The following is a 20899-nucleotide window of genomic DNA, read 5'->3' on the forward strand; positions in this document are numbered from 1 at the left end:
CACAACCCACAATGACAAAACAGGCTACCTAAATATGGCTCCCAATCAGAGACAACGGCCTCTGATTGAGAACCATATCAGGCCAAACACAGAAACAGACAAACTAGACATCCAACATAGAATGCCCACTCAGATCACACCCTGACCAAACAAAACATACAAAGCAAACTATGGTCAGGGTGTGACAGCGCTTCACGTTGGGATGGTGTCCTTCGGCTTGCAAGCCTCCCCCTTTTTCTTCCAAACATAACGATGGTCATTATGGCCAAACAGTTCTATTTTTGTTTCATCAGACCAGACGATATTTCTCTAAAAAGTACAATCTTTGTCCCCATGTGCAGTTGCAAACCGTAGTCTGGCTTTTTTATGGTGGTTTTGGAGCAGTGGCTTCTTCCTTGCTGAGTGGCCTTTCTGGTTATGTCGATATAGGACTCGTTTTACTGTGGATATAGATACTTTTGTACCCGTTTCCTCCAGCATCTTCACAAGGTCCTTTGCTGTTGTTCTGGGATTGATTTGCACTTTTCGTACCAAAGTATGTTCATCTCTAGGAGACAGAACGCATCTCCTTCCTGAGCGGTATGACGGCTGCGTGGTCACATGGTGTTTATACTCGCGTACTATTGTTTGTACAGATTGAACGTGGTACCTTCAGACGTTTGGAAATTGCTCCCAAGGATGAACCAGACTTGTGGAGGTCTACAATTATTTTCTGAGGTCTTGGCTGATTTCTTTTGATTTTCCCATGATGTCAAGCAAAGAGGCACTGAGTTTGAAGGTAGCCCTTGAAATACATCCACAGGTACACCTCCAATTGACTCAAATGATGTCAATTAGCCTATCAGAAGCTTCTAAAGTCATGACATCATTTTATGGAATTTCCCAAGCTGTTTAAAGGCACAGTCAACTTAGTGTATGTAAACTTCTGAACCACTGGAATTGTGATACAGTGAATTATAAAAGTGAAATAATCTGTCTGTAAACAATTGCTGGAAAAATGACTTGTGTCATGCACAAAGTAGATGTCCTAACTGACTTGACAAAACTACAGTTTGATATTAACAAGACATTTGTGGAGTGGTTGAAAAACGAATTTATGACTCCAACCGAAGTGTATGTAAACTTCCGACTTCAACTGTACATCACAGAAGACTGAAATATAACAAAACTGTTTGACATAGAAACACCAGATATTTGTCATTTAAAAAAAATATATATTTTTTTTGTATGAAAAATATTTGTATGAAAAACATTTAGAACATTCCATCCACGAGGCCACTGGGTCATTTGATTGGAGGAAAGGGCTACAGACCCTCTCAACATTCACAACAGCTTTAAAACAGCAGTAAAAGATCAACATAAAACCAACAACTGCGTTCAACTGGAACATCTAAAGCTTTGATCGTTTGTGCATTTCTCGACCATATGTTTCAGAGTACTATAACCGTTACATGTGTTGCCTTGTTTTATAATGGAAATGCCTCAAGTTTTAGATAAACATCACCCAAGCCTGTCATTACCACTCTGATTGTGATTGTCCTTTGAAGATTATATTTATGGAGATGATGCTTAGTCTGGTCTAGCACAACATAGATTTTTATATAGACATTTAAATCATTTACACTTCTCTACCTGGAAACACAGAGATGGTAGTAGCTACTGTAGATGACCAAGAAAGAGGAGTCGCTCAATATTTGGACTTTGCAAAGGATGCTCCTCCCTGCTGTTCGCTGATCCTGACCTCTGAACCCTGTGGCGGTCACTTCATGTTGGTGTCTTCTGTTTCTGACGCAATTGCACCCAGAAACAAATCTCGCATGAGCACTGGCCTCTAGCCAACTAATTTGTAATTGTTAAGTCTATTATGAGAGACTACAAATGACTTTGTTTTGTAGGTGGAGAAGCAGAGAGCTGATCTGACCAGAGAACTGGATGACCTTACTGACCGACTGGAGGAGGCAGGGGGAGCCACAGCTTCACAGGTACACATGCAGACAAACACACTCTAGCATGTAACCCTGAGATGTATTGGCACTTGCACTTCACATGTCACTCCATTTGACCAGTAATGGGAGGAATGTAACAGTAATCATAGCCATTGTAAATGGGATGACTAGCTTCTACCTCCCCCTCTCACTCCCTCAATCACTCCCCTCAGATTGAAGTAAATAAAAAGCGGGAGGCGGAGCTCCAGCGTCTGAGAAGGGACTTGGAGGAGTCTTCTATCCAATCAGAGGCCCTGGCTGCGTCTCTAAGGAAGCGTCATGGTGATGCGATGGCAGAGCTGGGAGAGCAGTATGAGAGTCTCCAGAGGACCAGGGCCAAGCTGGACAAGGAGAAACAGAGTCTACGCATGGAGTTGGAGGACCTTGCTGCCTCACTGGACACCCTGCAGAAAGTCAGGGTTAGTCACACCTCGGATGGGAAGGCTGTCCCTGAGAGTTAGCGATTCGTTCTGTCACAGTGACCCACATCAAGCTTTTGGAGGTGTCTTGTAAAACCTTTCCAGGTCTTGATCTTTAGTCACACTCTAAAAAGAATCAGCCATGTGAGTGCCGATGTAATATGGCCAAAGCGCCTAGAAATGCCATGTTTTCATCTTATCCCCAGGTGTCGACAGACAGCCAGCTGAGGAAGCTGGAGGAGCAGCTCTCTGAGGCCAACACCAGAGGAGACGATCTGCAGAAAGCCCTGACTGAGGTCAACGTAGCCAGGAACAGACTCACAGGTGCACGTACAAGTGCAAACACACAACCTCGCACACACAACCAAGTGAAAGCTCAAAGCCTTTGGCGTGTCTCCAATGTTTAGTTCAATCGGGTTTAACCCTCTACTTGGCTTAGAGTGCAGAGTACAAATACTCACACAAACAGATTGAACAGAGTTAGTCAGCACTAGGACTATAGATACAGATCGAACAGGGCTGTGGTGCAACAAAGACCTTATGACACAGTTTTGAGTTTAGACCAACTGGCCTACTGCCAGCCAAACTCAGTTCAGCCCAGTCCAGTGCTGAGCAATGGGAAACAGACACACTAGAAGAAACTACATCATTTACAGCTTCTCCACTCTTGGCCTCAGATGGCCTTGAATGCGGCAGGGGAAATATCATTAAGTATCATATAAAGTGCTGTCATGAACCCTCTGCGAATTCCGTGAAGAGTCCTCTCTTTGTCTTTGCTCTGTGTATTAAAAATCACTGTGAGCATAGCTATCATATGTGTGTGTTTATGTGTTTATATCAGTTAGCTGTATGGTAAAAGTGCCGAATCGGGTACAAACACAGTCGGCCACATCAGTTTTGACCAAGTCGGTCTCTGTCCCCTGTATGTTCTGGTAGTTGATAACACACCTGGGCCTAGATTCAATCAGATCAAGCATTCACCCGCGATAGCAGACACCCTCAAAGGTGATATTTTGGTGGTGTCGAAGGTGTAAAGTTAGAGATATCAAATCGGTGAGAGGCTGCTTGTGTGGTCAGTCATGAAGCTACACCCATCCCACTTGCGTTAGATGTTCAGAACAGGAAAGTGTAGGGTCTATAAAAAAATGAATGAAAATCATGAAACCAAATGTTGAGGATTTCTATCAGCCTAATCGAGGTGTAGATTACGCATTCCAGTGTTTGAACTAAAGAAGGCTGCATGGGATTTCCCTTAATGTGACTCCATGCAACCAATGGCAATGTCCGCTTTAGGTATAATGCTGCAAGCCGCTTGTGGATTTGACTGCTCTAGCGCAGTTCGACCTCCGACACTGCCGGGAAAAAAAACGCTATGCGGGTGTCGGCTGGCACGGATCTGATAGAATCTAGCCCCTGGTTGTGTCTCTAACTTGTCTTCTCTCTGTGTGATGTTAGCCGACAACACAGACCTGGCCAGACAGCTGGAGGAGGCAGAGAGCAGAGCCAGCCAGGTCTGTCGCTCCAAGACCCTGATTGTGACCCAACATGAAGACATCAAGAAACAGATGGACGAGGAGCTCAAGGTAGGACCAGGCAGTGGTGTGTGTGTGTGTGTGTGTGTCAGTTCAGTTGTGTCAATAACTGATAAGAATTGAGGAATCTAAGCATCGGAATGACCTCATATCCCAAATATGTGTCCTCCCTACGCACAATGTTTCATTACGGATCCTTATAGCTTTCAGATGTCTTCGACAGTTTCTGTGCATCTCTCCCCCATTCTAAGCTGGCCCTGGGAAGCAGTCTGGCAGGGCTGCGTCCAGAGTGTGTTACAGTGTATGTGACAGTGTGTGTCTTTTTCACTGTCCCCAGTCTAAGCTGGCCCTGGGAAGCAGTCTGGCAGGGCTGCGTCCAGAGTGTGTTACAGTGTATGTGACAGTGTGTGTCTTTTTCACTGTCCCCAGTCTAAGCTGGCCCTGGGAAGCAGTCTGGCAGGGCTGCGTCCGGAGTGTGTTACAGTGTATGTGACAGTGTGCGTCTTTTTCACTGTCCCCAGTCTAAGCTGGCCCTGGCCAGCAGTCTGGCAGGGCTGCGTCAGGAGTGTGAGGTGTTGAAGGAACAGCTGGAGGAGGAGCAGGAAAGCAAGCTGGAGCTGCAGCGTTTCATCTCCAAACTCAACACCGAGGTCACACATTGGAGGACCAGACAAGAGGCAGACGCCATACAGCACTTGGACGAACTGGAGGAGACCAAGTAAGACACATACTAGTATACAGAACACACACACAAACGCAACTGAGCTAGAAGACAAGAAGGGAGAGTTACACCCAAAATCTTGCCTACTTCTTACTACAACAACATACTGTGTGCCAATTGTATGACATACTATTTAGATCATACTGCTAAGTAAACATTCATGCAGTAAGCAACAAACATAAAATGCTAGGCTCACCATACTGAGAATGTGTAATGTTTCCCGCCATTCATTCATTTTGCTACAGTCTATCCCCTGATTTTGAGCTGAGTGTTGTCAAACACACATGGGTCTGAAAAGCTGATTCTCTTTTTCAATCGCTTGCAGGGAATTGTACTAGATGAAAAGCCAAAATTAGTATGACATCCTGGCATCTAAAGCATACTTTCAAAATGTCACATACTACAAGTATGTAGAGGTATTGAGACACACTCTCACACACCTTCATATCCAGACATTTGTGTGTGTTCCAGGAAGAAGCTGGCGTCTCGGCTCCAGGAGGCTGAGGAGGCGGTGGAGGCCACCCAGGCGAAGTGCTCCTCTCTGGAGAAGACCAAGCAGAGACTCCAGGGAGAGGTGGAGGATCTCTGTATAGACCTGGAGAAGGTAAGAGGACACATTAAAACATGGCAGAGGAGCTGAATAACCTACTTTATCAATGTAATCAATTATTAACTGGTCAAAACTGAGAAATGGTAGCTGCCGGGTGATAACGACCAATCCTTCTGCCTTCATTGTTCTTCCTTCCAGGCTAGTAATTGTGGCCAGGCGCTGGATAAGAAACAGCGCATCTTGGAAAAGCAGCTGGGCGACTGGAAGCAGAAGTGTGAGGAGCTGGTGCTGGAGGTGGAGGGTTGTCAGAAGGAGAGCAGACAGCACGCCACGGAGCTCTTCAAACTGAAGACGGCCCATGAAGAGGCTCTGGAACAGGGAGATGCCCTACGCAGAGAGAACAAGGCCTACCAGGGTGAGGGTTAGATACCAGAGTACAAAGCCCTGGAACAAGGCCTACCAGGATCAAATCAAATTGTATTTGTCACATACGCCGAATACAACAAGTGTAGACTTTATCGTGAAATGCTTAATTACGAGCCCTTTCCTAACAATGCTGTTAAAAAGTAAGAAAATTAATAAATAGATCAAATGAAAATAGTAGTATTAATAGTATTTGGTAGCATTGCCTTTGAATTGTTTAACTTGGGGCAAATGTTTTGGGAAGCCTTCCACAAGCTTCCCACAATAAGTTGGGTGAATTGTGGCCCATTCCTCTTGGCAGAGCTGGTGTAACTGAGTCAGGTTTCTAGGCCTCCTTGCTCACACACGCTTTTTCAGTTCTGCCCACAAATTTTCTATAGGATTAAGGTCAGGGCTTGTTTGAGGACGGCACAGCACATCAACATATTTTTCAACCAACACAGGCTTCATAAAATCACAAATAGCGATGAACCTTTCTAGGGCAGGCGTTCCGCTAGCGGAACCCCTCGACAACATTCCGGTGAAAAGGCAGCGCGTGAAATTCAAAAATATTTTTTTGAAATATGTAACTTTCACACATTAACAAGTCCAATACAGCAAATGAAAGATAAACATCTTGTTAATCTACCCATTGTGTCCGAATTCAAAAATGCTTTACAGCGAAAGCACAACATATGATTATGTTAGGTCATAGCCAAGTCGAAAAAACACAGCCCTTTTTCCAGCCAAAGATAGGAGTCACAAAAAGCAGAAATATAGATCAAATTAATCACTAACCTTTGGTGATCTCCATCAGATGACACTCATAGGATATCATGTTACACAATACAAGTATGTTTTGTTTGATAATGTGCATATTTATATCCAAAAATCTCAGTTTACATTGGCGCCTTACGTGCAGGAATGTTTTGATTCCAAAATATCCGGTGATTTTGCAGAAATACTAATAATAAACATTGATAAAAGATACTAGTGTTATTCACAGAATTAAAGATAGACTTCTCCTTAATGCCACCGCTGTGTCAGATTTCAAAAAAACTTTACGGAAAAAGCATAATCTGAGAACGGCGCTCAGAACCCAAAACAGCCAGAGGAATATCCGCCATTTTGGAGTCGACATAAATTAGAAATTACACCATAAATATTCACTTACCTTTGATGATCTTCATCAGAAGGCACTCCCAGGAATCCCAGTTCGACAATAAATGACTGATTTGTTCCATAAAGTTCCATCATTTATGTCCAAATAGCCACTTGTTGTTAGCGTATTCAGCCCAGTAATCGTTCTTCATGAGGGGCAGGCACTTCGTCCAGACAAAAACTCGAAAAGTTCTGTTACAGTCCTTTAGAAACATGTCAAACGATGTATGGAATCAATCTTTAGGATGTGTTTATCATAAAACATTAATAATGTTCCAACCGGAGAATTCCTTTGTCTTCAGAAAAGCACTGGAATGAGTGTTAACTCTGTCGGGAGCGCGTGTCATGAGACCAAGGCACTCTGCCAGACCACTGACTCAGAGGTCTCATGAGCCTCTCCATTATAGTAGAATCCTCATTCAAGTTTCTAAAGATGGTTGACATCTAGTGGAAGTCGTAGGAAGTGCAACCACCTCCATATCTCAATGTGTATTTGGTAGGCCAAGCTTTGAAAAACTACAAACTTCAGATGTCCCATTTCCTGGTTGGATTTTTCTCAGGTTTTCACCTGTCATATGAGTTATGTTATACTCACAGACATCATTCAAACGGTTTTAGAAACTGTCTATCCAATACTAATAATAATATGCATATATTAGCATCTGGGACAGAGTAGAGAGTAGAGAGAGTAGGTTCCCAGAGTAGGTTCACTCTGGGAACGCTATTCATCCAAAAGTGAAAATGCTGCCCCCTATCCCAAAAGGTTAAATAAATCACTTTTTGAAAATCTTCCTCTGTTTGCAATCCCAAGGGTCCCAGCTACAACATGCATGATCGTTTTTTAGATAAAATCCTTCTTTATATCCCAAAAAGTCAGTTTAGTTGGCGCCATTGATTTCAGTCATCCACTCGTTCAACATGCAGACAAAGGAATCTAAAAAGATACCACTAAACTTTGTTAAAACAAGCCAAACTACGTTTCTATTTAATCCTCAGGTACCTTACAATGTAACTAAACTATAATATTTCATACAGAAAGAAGTATGTTCAATGGAAAAATAAAATTAGCAAGTTCGAGTCCTCTTCGTCACGCGTCCACAGATTGATTTCCAACTGTGACTCCTGGTACAAAAACTCAAAATTCTTCCTTGTTTTGGAAGAATCAAGCCTGAAACTTGAACAAAGACTGTTGACATGTAGTGGAAGCCATAGGAATTGCAATCTGGAATTGCATAGAAACCATAGCTTTCCATTGAAAGAGCATGGGATCCCAATGTATTGGATGAATCCCGGAACATATTCCAATCTGTGCTTGCGAAACAGTCTTGTAGCTTAGGGTGAGAGATGATACATGTTTAAAGCCCAAGGTATAAAGGAAAACTTCCAGTTACTTTTCTGCGTGACTGAGTGCAACTCTTCTGTCGTTAACTCAGAGGAGATAGTTGACCTGACTGACCAGCTCTCGGATGGAGGTAAGAGCGTCCACGAGCTGCAGAAGACAAAGAAGAAGATAGAGATGGAGAAGGAGGAGCTGCAGGCCTCATTGGAAGAGTCTGAAGCTGCCTTAGAGGTATGGAGGTTACAGTAGGAGGTGGCCATATTGGGTGGAATAAAATACATCTACACCAATCATTCCACAACTATTACGTAATATGCATTTAAATGTGTTATCTTAGATCATTGTCACATTCAATATTATTTGATCTCTGTTTACATAAGATCATGCACAATGTAAGACTGAGGTGTGGAGGTGAAACAGTGTGGCAGCGATGTGGCAGATCTGACAGTGAGAGGGGAGAAAAGGCCCCCAGACAACATGTTTCAATTAGTATTGGCCATTCATGCAGGCCGAGAGCAGACAGATCCCAGCCACTGATAACACTACACCATCAGCTATCTGCTCCTATAATCAGCCTGGCCCTCCAGGGACTGGAATCTTACTAGACAGGAGCCCCCTGGCTACTCGGCATAGATGGTTGATTCACCCACCTCTCTCTACTTTTCTTTCCCTCGCTCACCCACCCGCCCGCTTGCTCCCCCCTCCCCCTCTCCAGGCTGAGGAGACCAAGGTGCTGCGTCTGCATCTGGAACTGTCCCAGGCTAAAGGAGACATGGAGAGGAGACTCCAGGAGAAAGAGGAGGAGTTTGAGGCAGCAAGGTAAGGTACCCACTGTCCATAGAGCTGCATTTTAATTTAAGAAAAATGTGTTTTTCCCCTCTGCCCTTTGTCTTTCTTTTCAACTGAAAGGGATTTATTTTAAGGAATTGTTTTAGCTTTTGGGGGAAATGGCTAACTTCCTGCATTGCAACATATTTTGCCATTGGGAAGAGAGAAAAATGTGAAGTTTTATAATGCTATTCTACACATTTTGCCGTTGCATATGGCATGTTCATATGCTATCTAGCGAGGCCCCAACCTCCAGGGGGCAATCCCCCCTACCCGTTCCGTAATCCGGCCCTGCTTCTTCAGTTGATTGCTCTATTGATATCTCTCTCTCTCTCCTCCCCTTCCAGGAAGAGCCACCAGAGGGCGCTGGAGTCCCTTCAGGCCAGTCTGGATGTGGAGGTCAAAGGTCGTGGTGAGGGGTTGAGGGTGAAGAAGAAGCTGGAGTCTGACCTAAATGAGCTGGAACTACAGGTGGACCTGTTCACCAAGAACAACATAGAGCTCACCAAGAACACAAAGAAGATGCAGCAGCAGATCAAGGTGAGATTCTACACCTCCATCGCTTCTCTCCCTCTCTCTTTTGCTCTCTCGTCCTCCTCATCCCCTTTCTTCCCTTGCTCTTTCCTTTACCCAGTCTCCTCTGCTTGCTTGACTCTTTCTTCAGCGTTTCCCTCTCTCTCTACCTCCTTTTCTCTCCTCTTCCCACCCTCTGAAAGGAGCTGCATACAGAATGAGATTGATTTATTAGTGGATTGACCTCTTCTCTCCTTTTCCTTCTTAGGAACTGCAGGGCCAATTGGAGGAGGAGGTGCGTGGGCAGGAGGAGCGGAGGGAGGAGCAGACCGTGTTGGAGCGACGCTGCCTCCTGCTGGTGAGCGAGGGAGAGGAGACACGTGGTGCGCTGGAGAATGCTGACAGACAACGCAAAACCTTAGAGATTGAGCTTACAGAGACCAACGAGAAGTACAACGACCTCAACAACCAGGTAGAGTACAGATTGCAACACCTTCTGTTCAGTGTTTTATCAATAATAAATCAAATTAAACTGGCTTAGTTACATTATGGACATTAGGTTAAAAGAGCTCAGTTTCTCACTGAATAAACAATGAAGAACAGAACTTCAGCCGGTACATGAATCAATCCTCTCCCATGCTAACCTCATGTTGTCAAGTTCATGGTGGTTTTGTTTCCTGTTGTAGTTCCAGTCAGCGCTGAGTGGTAGGAGGAAACTGGATGTGGATTTGCAGGCACTGCAGCAGGAGCATGAGGAGCTGCAGAACGAACTGAGAGGAGCCAATGACAAGATCAAGAAGGCCAACTGTGAGGTAGGACAATACCGGATTTTTGATCATTAGGATCATTGATTTTAATTGACTTGTCAATAGAACATTATTTATAAATATTTTTTTCAATAAAAATGTATTTCTCAAAGTATCGATAGAATACAAATGTACTGTATGTACGCCTGTCTTTGAGAACCAGTGGAATAGAAATTGATGTCCCTTCTCTCTAGGGAGCACGTGTGTCAGAGGAACTGAGGTTAGAGCAGGACCACACCCTGCACATGGAGCGGGTGAAGAAGGGTCTGGAGGCCCAGTTAAAGGACATGGGCACCAGGCTGGACGAGGCTGAGCAGATGGCCCTCAAAGGAGGCAAGAAGATCATCCAGAAACTGGAGGGCAAGGTAAACGCACACACACTCACATATGCTCAAACACTGTTCCTAAACTTTGAAATGGTTGTTTCTGTCGCATTGCCCAGTGTTTCAGGTTTACAGGGAAAGATGGGCATCAAAATGTATATTTTCCTAGACTGACCATGTGTCTGGCTCTAGGTAAAGGAGCTGGAGTTGGAGCTGGACTCGGAGCAGAAGCGTCACGCTGAGACGGTGAAGACGCTGCGTAAGAACGAGCGTCGTCTGAAGGAGCTGCTGTTCCAGTCCGAGGAGGACCAGAAGAACCAACACCGCATGCAGGAACTTGTGGAGAGACTCCAGAACAAGATGAAGGCCTACAAGAGACAAGTAGAGGAGACGGTAAGGCTTGTCTGTCTGATTGCCCTTCTGTCAATCCGTTTTCTCTTGCTCCTTCTCCCATCCTCTCGTTTTCTCAGTCTCTCTCATTCCGTTCTCTGACTCCACATTGTCTTTACAACATGACTTGCACGTTTCCTACAGGAGGAGCAGGCCAACATGAACCTCGCTAAGTACAGGAAGACTGTACATGAGTTGGATGATGCTGAAGAAAGGGCAGACATCGCTGAGTCAGCTCTCACCAAGATCAGGACCAAGAACCGCGGTAGCTTCAGCAAGGGATACTCGTCTGTAAGTCCTACAACCTTACCGCAGTAACTTGAATTGAAGATAGTCAAATCATCATTAATGTCGTCTGTACTGAAACTGTGGGTCACATCTGTGCTTTAAATTTATAGAAAGTCTATGTATTGTGTTGAGTTGTTGTTAGTCAAGTAAGTCATCTTAACGCTGATCTGATGTTTCGTCCTCTTGCATGTTTCCAGGGTTACAGCACTCCGTACCCCGGGGGGATCGTGAGGTCACCCAGTTCCGTGGGGTCAGAGGGTAGAAGTGAGAAGATCATCAACGATGACAATGACTCGGTCAGCTCCCTCATCCCAGCTTATCTCAACTCCCTGAAGAAACTCATGATAGACTAGCACCTAGGGAGGGAGTCAGTTGGATGTACCAAACATTCCAGTGGGAGCAAAGAAACATGTACATATGTAGGATCTTAATTTGAGACAGTTTGCTACAGCAGGAAATGTGGATTATAATTCATGGACATTTTTGAAGGGGTTGATACATTTTTCATTTGGGCAAATTAAGTCTGACATTTCAAAGTGGAAAGTAAACTTTAGAAGACTTTTTAAAATTCAAATAAACTACAAGTTTGTGTTTCCTACTGTGCAGGACAATTCTCAAATTAAGATCCTACGTTTGTATGTTTTTACTTTTAAATCCAAACCAATTTCCCTGCATACATGCAGTGTCAGACATTTCAAAGCAATATTTTTTTCTGGATTTTGTGGTATGCAATACATACAGTTGATGTCAGAAGTTTACATACATCTTAGCCAAATACATTTAAAGACTTTGTTTTTCACAATTCCTGACATTTAATCCTAGTAGAAATAACCCGTTTTAGGTCAGTTAGGATCACCACTTTATTTTAAGAATGTGAAATGTCAGAATAATAGTGGAGAGAAATATTTATTTCAGCTTTAATTTCTTTCATCACATTCCCAGTGGGTCAGAAGTTTACATACACTCAATTAGTATTTGGTAGCATTGCCTTTCAATTGTTTAACTTGGGTCAAATGTTTTGGGTAGCCTTCCACAAGCTTTCCACAATAAATTGGGTGAAATTTCTCCTGACAGAGCTGGAGTAACGGAGTCAGGTTTGTAGGCCTCCTTGCTCGCACACGCTTTTTCAGTTCTGCCCACAAATGTTCTATAGGATTGAGGTCAGGGCTTAGTGATGGCCACTCCAATACCTTGACTTTGTTGTCCTTAAGCCATTTTGCCACAACTTTGGAAGTATGCTTGGGGTCATTGTCCATTTGGAAGACCAATTTGCAACCACATTTTAACTTCCTGACTGATGTTGCTTCAAATTATCCACCTCATTTTCCTACCTGATGATGCCATCTATTTTGTGAAGTGCCCCAGTCCCTCCTGGAGCAAAGCACCTCCACAACATGATGCTGCCACCTCCGTGCTTCACGGTTTGGATGGTGTTCTTCGGCTTGCAAGCGTTCCCCTTTTTCCTCAAAACATAACGATGGTCATTATGGCCAAACAGTTCTATTTTTGTTTCATCAGACCAGAGGACATTTCTCCAAAAAATACAATATTTTTCTCCATGTGCAGTTGCAAACCATAGCCTGGCTTTTTTTAATGGCGGTCTTGGAGCAATGGCTTCTTCCTTGCTGAGCAGCCTTTCAGGTTATGTTGATATATGACTCGTTTCACTGTGGATATAGATACTTTTGTACCTGTTTCCTCCAGCATCTTCACAGGGTCCTTCACTATTGTTCTGGGATTGATTTGCTCGTTTCGCACCAAAGTACATTCATCTCTAGGAGACAGAACGCGTCTCCTTCCTAAGCGGTATGACGGCTGCGTGGTCCCATGGTGTTTATACTCGCGTACTATTGTTTGCACAGATGAACGTGGTACCTTCAGGCATTTGGAAATTGCTCCCAAGGATAAACCAGTCTTGTGGAGGTCTACACATTTTTTTCCTGAGGTCTTGACTGATTTCTTTTGATTTTCTCATGATGTCAAGCAAAGAGGCACTGAGTTTGAAGGTAGGCCTTGAAATACATCCACAGGTACACATCCAATTGACTCAAATTATGTCAATTAGCCTTTCAGAAACGTCTAAAGCCATGACATCATTTTCTGGAATTTTCCAAGCTGTTTAAAGGCACAGTCAATTTAGTGTATGTAAACTTCTGACCTACTGGGATTGTGATACAGTGAATTATAAGTTAAATAATCTGTCTGTAAACAATTGTTGGAAAAATTACTTGTGTCATGCACAAAGTAAATGTCCTAACCGACTTGCCACAACTATAGTTTGTAACAAGAAATTTGTGGAGTGGTTGAAAAACGAGTTTTAATGACTCCAACCTAGGTGTATGTAATCTTCCGACTTCAACTGTATATCAACAATGCTAATGTTAATGAGATTGTTGTCCAGTTGATTTCCTTTGTATGATTTAATCCATCCTAGGTATTTGTGATTCAGTTCATAATACTGATGATAACAAAAAACACTTCTTAAACTTCATCACGTTTATATTCTCCAGATCAAATGTTTTGTAAAAAAAATATATAAAATGTAAAAATTGATGCTTGGTTATAAAGACATCGATAGACAGTTTAAAGACCGACATAGAGAGGTCACAAGAAAGTTTGTGTTCACTTTTAACTCTCATTCTACTTGCTCATCCAAAGAGTTTGACCAAGTGAAGTTATATAGCAGTGATGTGCATGACCTTTTGCAACTAGGGGTCAATATCCTTACCTGAAATCTGCATTTGTATCGCAAGTCTTCCACTGGCATCTGTGGTTATACACGCTTGCATGTCGAGTAAGAATTTCACTAACACTTTATTTGGATAGTCCATCTGTAGATGCCCCAGACTAATCAGTAACATTTCAACAAACCATCTACTAACTAACCTTAACCCTTATTCTAAACCTAACCGTAACCTTAGCAAGCAATTGCTTATCAACAGATCGTTTGTTGATAGTCCGATGCTCTACAGACGGTCGTACTATCCAAATAAGCTGTTCCCAGAATTTCGGATGTAAGATTTGACAAAGATGGTATATCAAAGTTGACCATTATTATAATGTGCAGACATATACATCGCTGCCAAAGCATTTTTACATTACTTGTCCAAAGCATTTTATTGTTGAATGTGAAAATGTGTTAAGAAATAAACCTTTTTTATTCATCCCTTAAATGTCTTCTTCTACCCTCAAAATAATTTGCCAGAAACACAAAACACCTACAAAAATCACCTGGTTATATTGTAAAATAAAAAAACAGCAGAAAGGAACTACCAGAGATAGATGTAACATAAAATGTATATCTATATATTTATCATATCAATGCAAAAACATTAAAATGCCAAAGATTCAGCAGTTATGTCCATATTCAGAATCCTTGGAATGTTCACTGTTCTTGTTGCACCAAACAAACAAACAATGGAAAAGTCTGTACAACATGTATGCGTCTGCATGGAACAGTAGTAACATGTACGTAATACTTACGGGAGAGAAACGGGATCGTGATATACTGTAACCATTTCATCTTCAGTTGAGGATCTATATCCAGTTAGCTTGTCTCTGAAACAACGTTGTCGTCGTTTCATTTAGTAGAAAAATAATCGTTGTGTAATATCAGTTTAATATATTATTTGTACCATCACTCCTGTGTAATGTGTATATATATATATATATATATATATATATATATATATATATATATATATATATATATATATATATATATATATATATATATATATATATATATATATATATATATATATATATATATATATATATATATATATATATATATATATATATATATATATATATATATATATATATATATCTCTCATCTGTTTTGCTGCCGATTCCACTATTTCACACTATTTTACATCCTTCATTCTTTAGATGTTTTACTTCTACACCCCAGTATGTTCATCTTGTATTTACAAAAAGCTAAAGCACATTCCCTTGTAACAGCATCCCAGTTGTACTGCCCCCTTATAGACTATAATTAAAATGTCGATCAACTCAACAGTAAAGGAAAACATCACAAAACGTTGTAGATTGTTACATGTGTGTCAATCCCTCTTCCAAACGACCCATTTGATATAGGTTTGCAGAATCAATAGTCACCTTAAAAACCTTTTGTTCACCTCACTTTATAGTTTCAAATGTAGTGGCGCAGATAAAATATCATCTATACATTGGAATGCATTTGATGGACGGTTATTACACAAAAGCAGCAGTAGCTGTTACATTTCATAATAAACCTTTGCGTCAGTATTTCAGTTGGCCAACAACTTACAGAATTTGTTTGGGGTTATTTTAATGAAGGGGATAAAGTTCACACAGCCTCAGTCTCGCAGGCTTGTACTGTAGACCAGAGATTATGTGCAGGTCAAAATAGCCATTCCGTTTGTTTATGTTGGTAATACATTCCCCCCCCACTTGAGTTTGGCCCATATACACACACCTGTCTTCCCTATAGTAGTCCTCAAGGTCTAGGGCATAATGAACACTGTCTGTCTACCATACATATAGAATACTCAAGGGCATCAAGAATACTGTCTGGTGGTACACTGCTGTCATTCACTTTCAGAATCACTTCTCTTTAGTAGAATGAGTTGACAGTGTGAATCATGCCATTAAACCTCTCTCTAATGACTTATTCTCATTTCTCAGGATGTCCATAATATCACAAAGTTGACTTTAGTAAGGTGGGCTAAGGTCTTGAAGCCCTATTAAAGATTTAGGCTTGTGGATCCACGTGTGTGTTATATCTCAATGTCCACAGGCCTGATGTCTCCTGTCTTGTGCTCCTGGACCCAGAGCTCTCGGTCTTTAGCTGGGTCCACACTCTGTAACAGCTGATCCACCGGCTCCATCGTCTGCAGGGACAGGTGGAAAAACAATCAATACCCTGTATGTTTGTGTGTGTTTGTGTGTGTGGAGGGGGAAACAAGGCATTTAGTGCCCTCTAGAGGTACTACGAGGTGGCGCTTGACTTACACTCTGGTTAAACATGTCCGTCTCATGCCGCAAGGTGGTGTACTGACACAGATGCTGTCGTATCATCTCCACCCTCTCTACCTCCAGCCTCTCCAACTCCTGATGGACAGAATGGATTGAAGGGAACGGGGTTTTAGACGACATGATTCCTCCTTTCTGTCGCTAAAACCAACGCCTCACCGTTTTTGAAGATGGCTGGAGTAGAAACAGACTAGCACCCAGGCTACCAAAGCAATGAGTTACACCCCGAGACACTTTTAATAAAAGGAGAAAATACAATATGAACGACAGATGAGGCTTACCAAGCTTGTGGTCACCATCTCCTCAAACCATTTGGACTGGGACTGGTTGTAAAGGTCGACACAGCGCATCAGGTCATCTCCTGGTAGAGACACAAAGGATGTTAAGACAAACCCATCTATACTTTGGACACGGGCTGGCACCTTTTTCTCTCGTCTGGGTTTATGATGCATGTTAAATAACTTCTCCAGGCGGGAGAGAGCCCCAGTCTAAATATTAACTTACAGAAGAAAGTCTTCTCCTTCAACCTTAGCGCCGACAAATTAAAACGATAACCAAGGCTCGTGTTGCAGAACAACCTGCTATAAATGGGTCTGTATGCGATTTGAGTCTTATATAGTGTTTTATTTAGTTTGGTATTTTATTAGGACTGGGACTGAGAATGTAGCCTTGCTAAAGGCTAAGCAGATGCGTTGTGGTGTGTTGGCTCTCTCTCTCTCTCTCTCTCTCTGTCTCCTTCACACGACTGTCATAGCTGGCACACACACCACCATCACCATCGTCACAAACAACTGCTGCTGCTTTTCACACAGACTACGCAAGCAAAGAGGAGGTGTGAGTGTGTGTGGTGTGTGAGTGTGTGTGTGTGTGCATGTGTTAGCAAGTTTGTGCGAGTGTGTGTGTGTGTGTTCATCCACCTCTCACTGTGAGTATCTGGCGAGCCATGATGTGAGTGTATCTGGCGAGCCATGATGTGAGTGTATGGTCCAGCCATGATGTCACTCTCCGGATGAGGTCATCTGTTTATTCTCAACAGTTACTTTTCCAAATCTCTAACCTAAAACTACATTTTGTCTACAGCATTCTCCCTCCCTCCCTCCCTCCCTCCCTCCCTCCCTGCCAGTAGGTTAGCCTCCAGAGGGAAGCTTGGAGAGAGATAACCCACCACACCCACGCCTGTCTACAGGCCTAGAGATGCACTACACTGTTGCTGTTCTCCATGTCGTTCCACAGACCCCCCCCAGTCTCAGTGAAACTGCTGATAAACCGGTGACTCATACACAGTTAAATGTCAACTGTACAGATAGATTAAACCACATGGTGTGCAGTCTACTGTACAGATAGATTAAACCACATGGTGTGCAGTCTACTGTACAGATAGATTAAACCACATGGTGTGCAGTCTACTGTACAGATAGATTAAACCACATGGTGTGCAGTCTACTGTACAGATAGATTAAACCACATGGTGTGCAGTCTACTGTACAGATAGATTAAACCACATGGTGTGCAGTCTACTGTACAGATAGATTAAACCACATGGTGTGCAGTCTACTGTACAGATAGATTAAACCACATGGTGTGCAGTCTACTGTACAGATAGATTAAACCACATGGTGTGCAGTCTACTGTACAGATAGATTAAACCACATGGTGTGCAGTCTACTGTACAGATAGATTAAACCACATGGTGTGCAGTCTACTGTACAGATAGATTAAACCACATGGTGTGCAGTCTACTGTACAGATAGATTAAACCACATGGTGTGCAGTCTACTGTACAGATAGATTAAACCACATGGTGTGCAGTCTACTGTACAGATAGATTAAACCACATGGTGTGCAGTCTACTGTACAGATAGATTAAACCACATGGTGTGCAGTCTACTGTACAGATAGATTAAACCACATGGTGTGCAGTCTACTGTACAGATAGATTAAACCACATGGTGTGCAGTCTACTGTACAGATAGATTAAACCACATGGTGTGCAGTGCCATCTCCATCTGACCGTCAAAAAGGAGGCACTTGAGAGGGATGAGATTAAGCCTCTAGACACCTTTCTGTTTCGTTGCCAGCTTCAAGAGCTTTCTTACAGGAACTTTCCTTTTCTTCTGGTTTATTGCTATATATGCTAGTCTGCATGTGTACTCAGTCTCCACGGCAACATGCCATTGGACATAACACTGACAGCACAGTCATGACGACTGTTTGTATATAGTTTAGTGTCTGTTTAGCAAGTCATAAACAACTTTCTTGTTTAAAGTTAGGTGTTAGCTAGCTACATCTTAGTCTCACTTGGTCAGATTTGTACTATAAGAACCTGTAATCTGAGCAGATAAAATACTCAGACACTCAGATGGGGGATGTAATTAATGACACCCCTATCAGTTATAACAAACATGCGAGTCTTTGACCCCACTGGCTAACCCCACAGTGACTGATGACCTCTGGTTTGACCTTTGACCTGGACTCTGACCTGCTTGTGTGGACTTCCGCCGGGCCTTCTTAATGTCCTCCTCGATCTTGTTGCTTAGTTTGATCTCCATCTGCTGAGTTTTCACCTCCAGGTCCTTCTGTCTGTCCGCTAGAGCCTTACGGGCCTAGAGAGATATATTAAGATGTTATAAAAGCTGTTATGAACGCTTATAGCTGCTGACTCTTCACCTCCAGGTCCTTCTGTCTGTCCGCTAGAGCCTTACGGGCCTAGAGAGATATATTAAGATGTTATAAAAGCTGTTATGAACGCTTATAGCTGCTGACTCTTCACCTCCAGGTCCTTCTGTCTGTCCGCTAGAGCCTTACGGGCCTAGAGAGATATATTAAGATGTTATAAAAGCTGTTATGAACGCTTATAGCTGCTGACTCTTCACCTCCAGGTCCTTCTGTCTGTCCGCTAGAGCCTTACGGGCCTAGAGAGATATATTAAGATGTTATAAAAGCTGTTATGAACGCTTATAGCTGCTGACTCTTCACCTCCAGGTCCTTCTGTCTGTCCGCTAGAGCCTTACGGGCCTAGAGAGATATATTAAGATGTTATAAAAGCTGTTATGAACGCTTATAGCTGCTGACTCTTCACCTTCAGGTCCTTCTGTCTGTCCGCTAGAGCTTTACAAGCCTAGAGATGCATTCAGATGTTATAAAAAGGTTGTCATAACTTTGTTATAAGATGATAAGAAAGCCAATGGGGACATACCGGAGGGTATTTCAGTAGGCCAGGTGTAGGGAACCCTGGTTCTGGAGGGCTGCAGGCACTTCATGTTTTTGATTTAACCAACCTGGAAGACCAGGTGTGTTGAATTTAGCTCAGTTGGACCTCATTGCCTTCTTGGAACAAAATCTTGTACCTCCAGCACTCCAGGGACAGGGTTGCCTACCCTGCAGTAGGCTACTACTTGCTATTAGCCATGCATTATGAATGTCTAAATGGCTGATGGCGAGGGGTTGACAAGTCTATGGTAGGTGAAGGGATCGGCCCAATCATTATTTATAGAAGCACAAAGAGGTTGTGTGTGTGTGTGTGTGTGTGTGTTGACAGGAAACGGTCCTCTACTTAGGGACAAGTTGTGGAATTTTAATCTCATGTGAGAAGATTCCTGAAATTCTACAGCTGCAAAGTGCAAGGACGGTTATTATTGCGTCAACTTTTGTATAACTAATGTAAGTAGCTCTGCATAAGACCGTCTGCTAAATAACAAAAATGTAAACATAGATTTTTGTGTGTGTTTGTGTGTATGTGTGTGTGTGCCTGCATGTGTATGCGTTTGTCGCCTCTCGTTACGTCGGGATGCGTACCTTCTCCACGGCTGTGTGCCGTCCGACCAGATGTTTCCGTAGTTCTGCGATGTGATGGTCGAACCGCTTCATGTCCTTCTTAAAGTTATCTCTGAAAGTCAACAGAGGCTTCTCCACCTCGCTCTGGAGCTGAACGAGTTCAGAAACAAGAAATGCAGACCTCATTGGAAACAACTGTTAGGAAGGCCTATACTATTACCTGGGTTTTTTTTCCTGTTTAAGCCATGTGGTTAATAAAAACAGCTGGCCCATGGCCTTTCCTATAATAATGATATACTGTGTTGACAGTTGTGTTGTTTTTGTCTACGCCTGTATCTCGTATCCTTAGTGGCTAAGGGACAGCTATTTACAAAAGCCCCTTTTACCCATAAAACGTGTTTATCTGACAGAGCTGTCAATGATTTACAGTCACAAATGTGTCTCTCTAAAACATTAAAGTAGGTCAATGTAGAGTTTGATTTGTGAGCTGCTTTGATTCTCCTGAAGAGTGTCTGCTTAGGACCAGGAGATTATTTACGGTTGGGAGACAGACTCCTTCCTGCCCATAAACAGTTTATAGAAATTATATGGGCAAATCAGTAAATTACGAAAAGCACAATGCAAGAGGAAACATTATTCAATTACTGCAGAAACCTGATTGAATAGGACACAGATTTAAGGATAATAAATAGCTATTGAAGAGATAGAGGTGCATGAAGAATGTATTCAAATCTGCTCACTTCCCCCCCCCCCCCCCCCTCCTAGATAATACTCTCTGCTCATTCTCTCACTCTTTGCTTCCATCTCTCATACTCCCCCCTAAACCTCAAGCTGTACTAAATACAGCAC

The 20899-nt window shown here is 42.7% G+C and overlaps 2 protein-coding genes across 9 annotated transcripts in view; one reads left to right on the forward strand and one right to left on the reverse strand.

Annotated features, from left to right (window-relative positions):
* LOC110498886 (myosin heavy chain, skeletal muscle) overlaps positions 1-14423 on the forward strand; it is a 47231-nt gene extending 32808 nt beyond the window's left edge. For all 5 annotated transcript variants that reach the window (XM_036955687.2, XM_036955684.2, XM_036955685.2 and 2 more), the window contains 16 exons: positions 1896-1982; positions 2159-2404; positions 2611-2728; positions 3860-3987; positions 4458-4654; positions 5129-5261; positions 5406-5622; positions 8204-8340; positions 8825-8928; positions 9285-9477; positions 9719-9922; positions 10137-10262; positions 10451-10621; positions 10772-10972; positions 11114-11260; positions 11455-14423. In XM_036955687.2, the coding sequence (XP_036811582.2) occupies positions 1896-1982; positions 2159-2404; positions 2611-2728; positions 3860-3987; positions 4458-4654; positions 5129-5261; positions 5406-5622; positions 8204-8340; positions 8825-8928; positions 9285-9477; positions 9719-9922; positions 10137-10262; positions 10451-10621; positions 10772-10972; positions 11114-11260; positions 11455-11610 (2565 nt within the window). In that variant the 3' untranslated portion in view covers positions 11611-14423. The remainder of the gene's footprint in view (positions 1-1895; positions 1983-2158; positions 2405-2610; positions 2729-3859; positions 3988-4457; positions 4655-5128; positions 5262-5405; positions 5623-8203; positions 8341-8824; positions 8929-9284; positions 9478-9718; positions 9923-10136; positions 10263-10450; positions 10622-10771; positions 10973-11113; positions 11261-11454) is intronic.
* Positions 14424-15389: 966 nt separating this feature from the next.
* Positions 15390-20899, reverse strand: part of gas7b (growth arrest specific 7b) — a 53505-nt gene continuing 47995 nt past the window's right edge. For 3 of the 4 annotated variants that reach the window (XR_016489321.1, XM_036955688.2, XM_090212229.1), the window contains 5 exons: positions 20072-20200; positions 18756-18879; positions 16558-16637; positions 16256-16354; positions 15390-16134 (listed from right to left, as the gene is read on the reverse strand). Coding sequence is in view for 3 of the 4 variants with exons in the window: in XM_036955688.2 (XP_036811583.1) it covers positions 16021-16134; positions 16256-16354; positions 16558-16637; positions 18756-18879; positions 20072-20200 (546 nt within the window). In the remaining variant the exon portion in view is untranslated. Of the gene's footprint in view, positions 16135-16255; positions 16355-16557; positions 16638-18755; positions 18880-19146; positions 19292-20071; positions 20201-20899 lie in introns of those variants that run through there. The other variant, XM_090212230.1, reaches the window with a different exon arrangement.

This window comes from Oncorhynchus mykiss, chromosome 20, assembly GCF_057628025.1.
Source record: "Oncorhynchus mykiss isolate SJ-2025 chromosome 20, ASM5762802v1, whole genome shotgun sequence".
Taxonomy (NCBI): domain Eukaryota; kingdom Metazoa; phylum Chordata; class Actinopteri; order Salmoniformes; family Salmonidae; genus Oncorhynchus; species Oncorhynchus mykiss.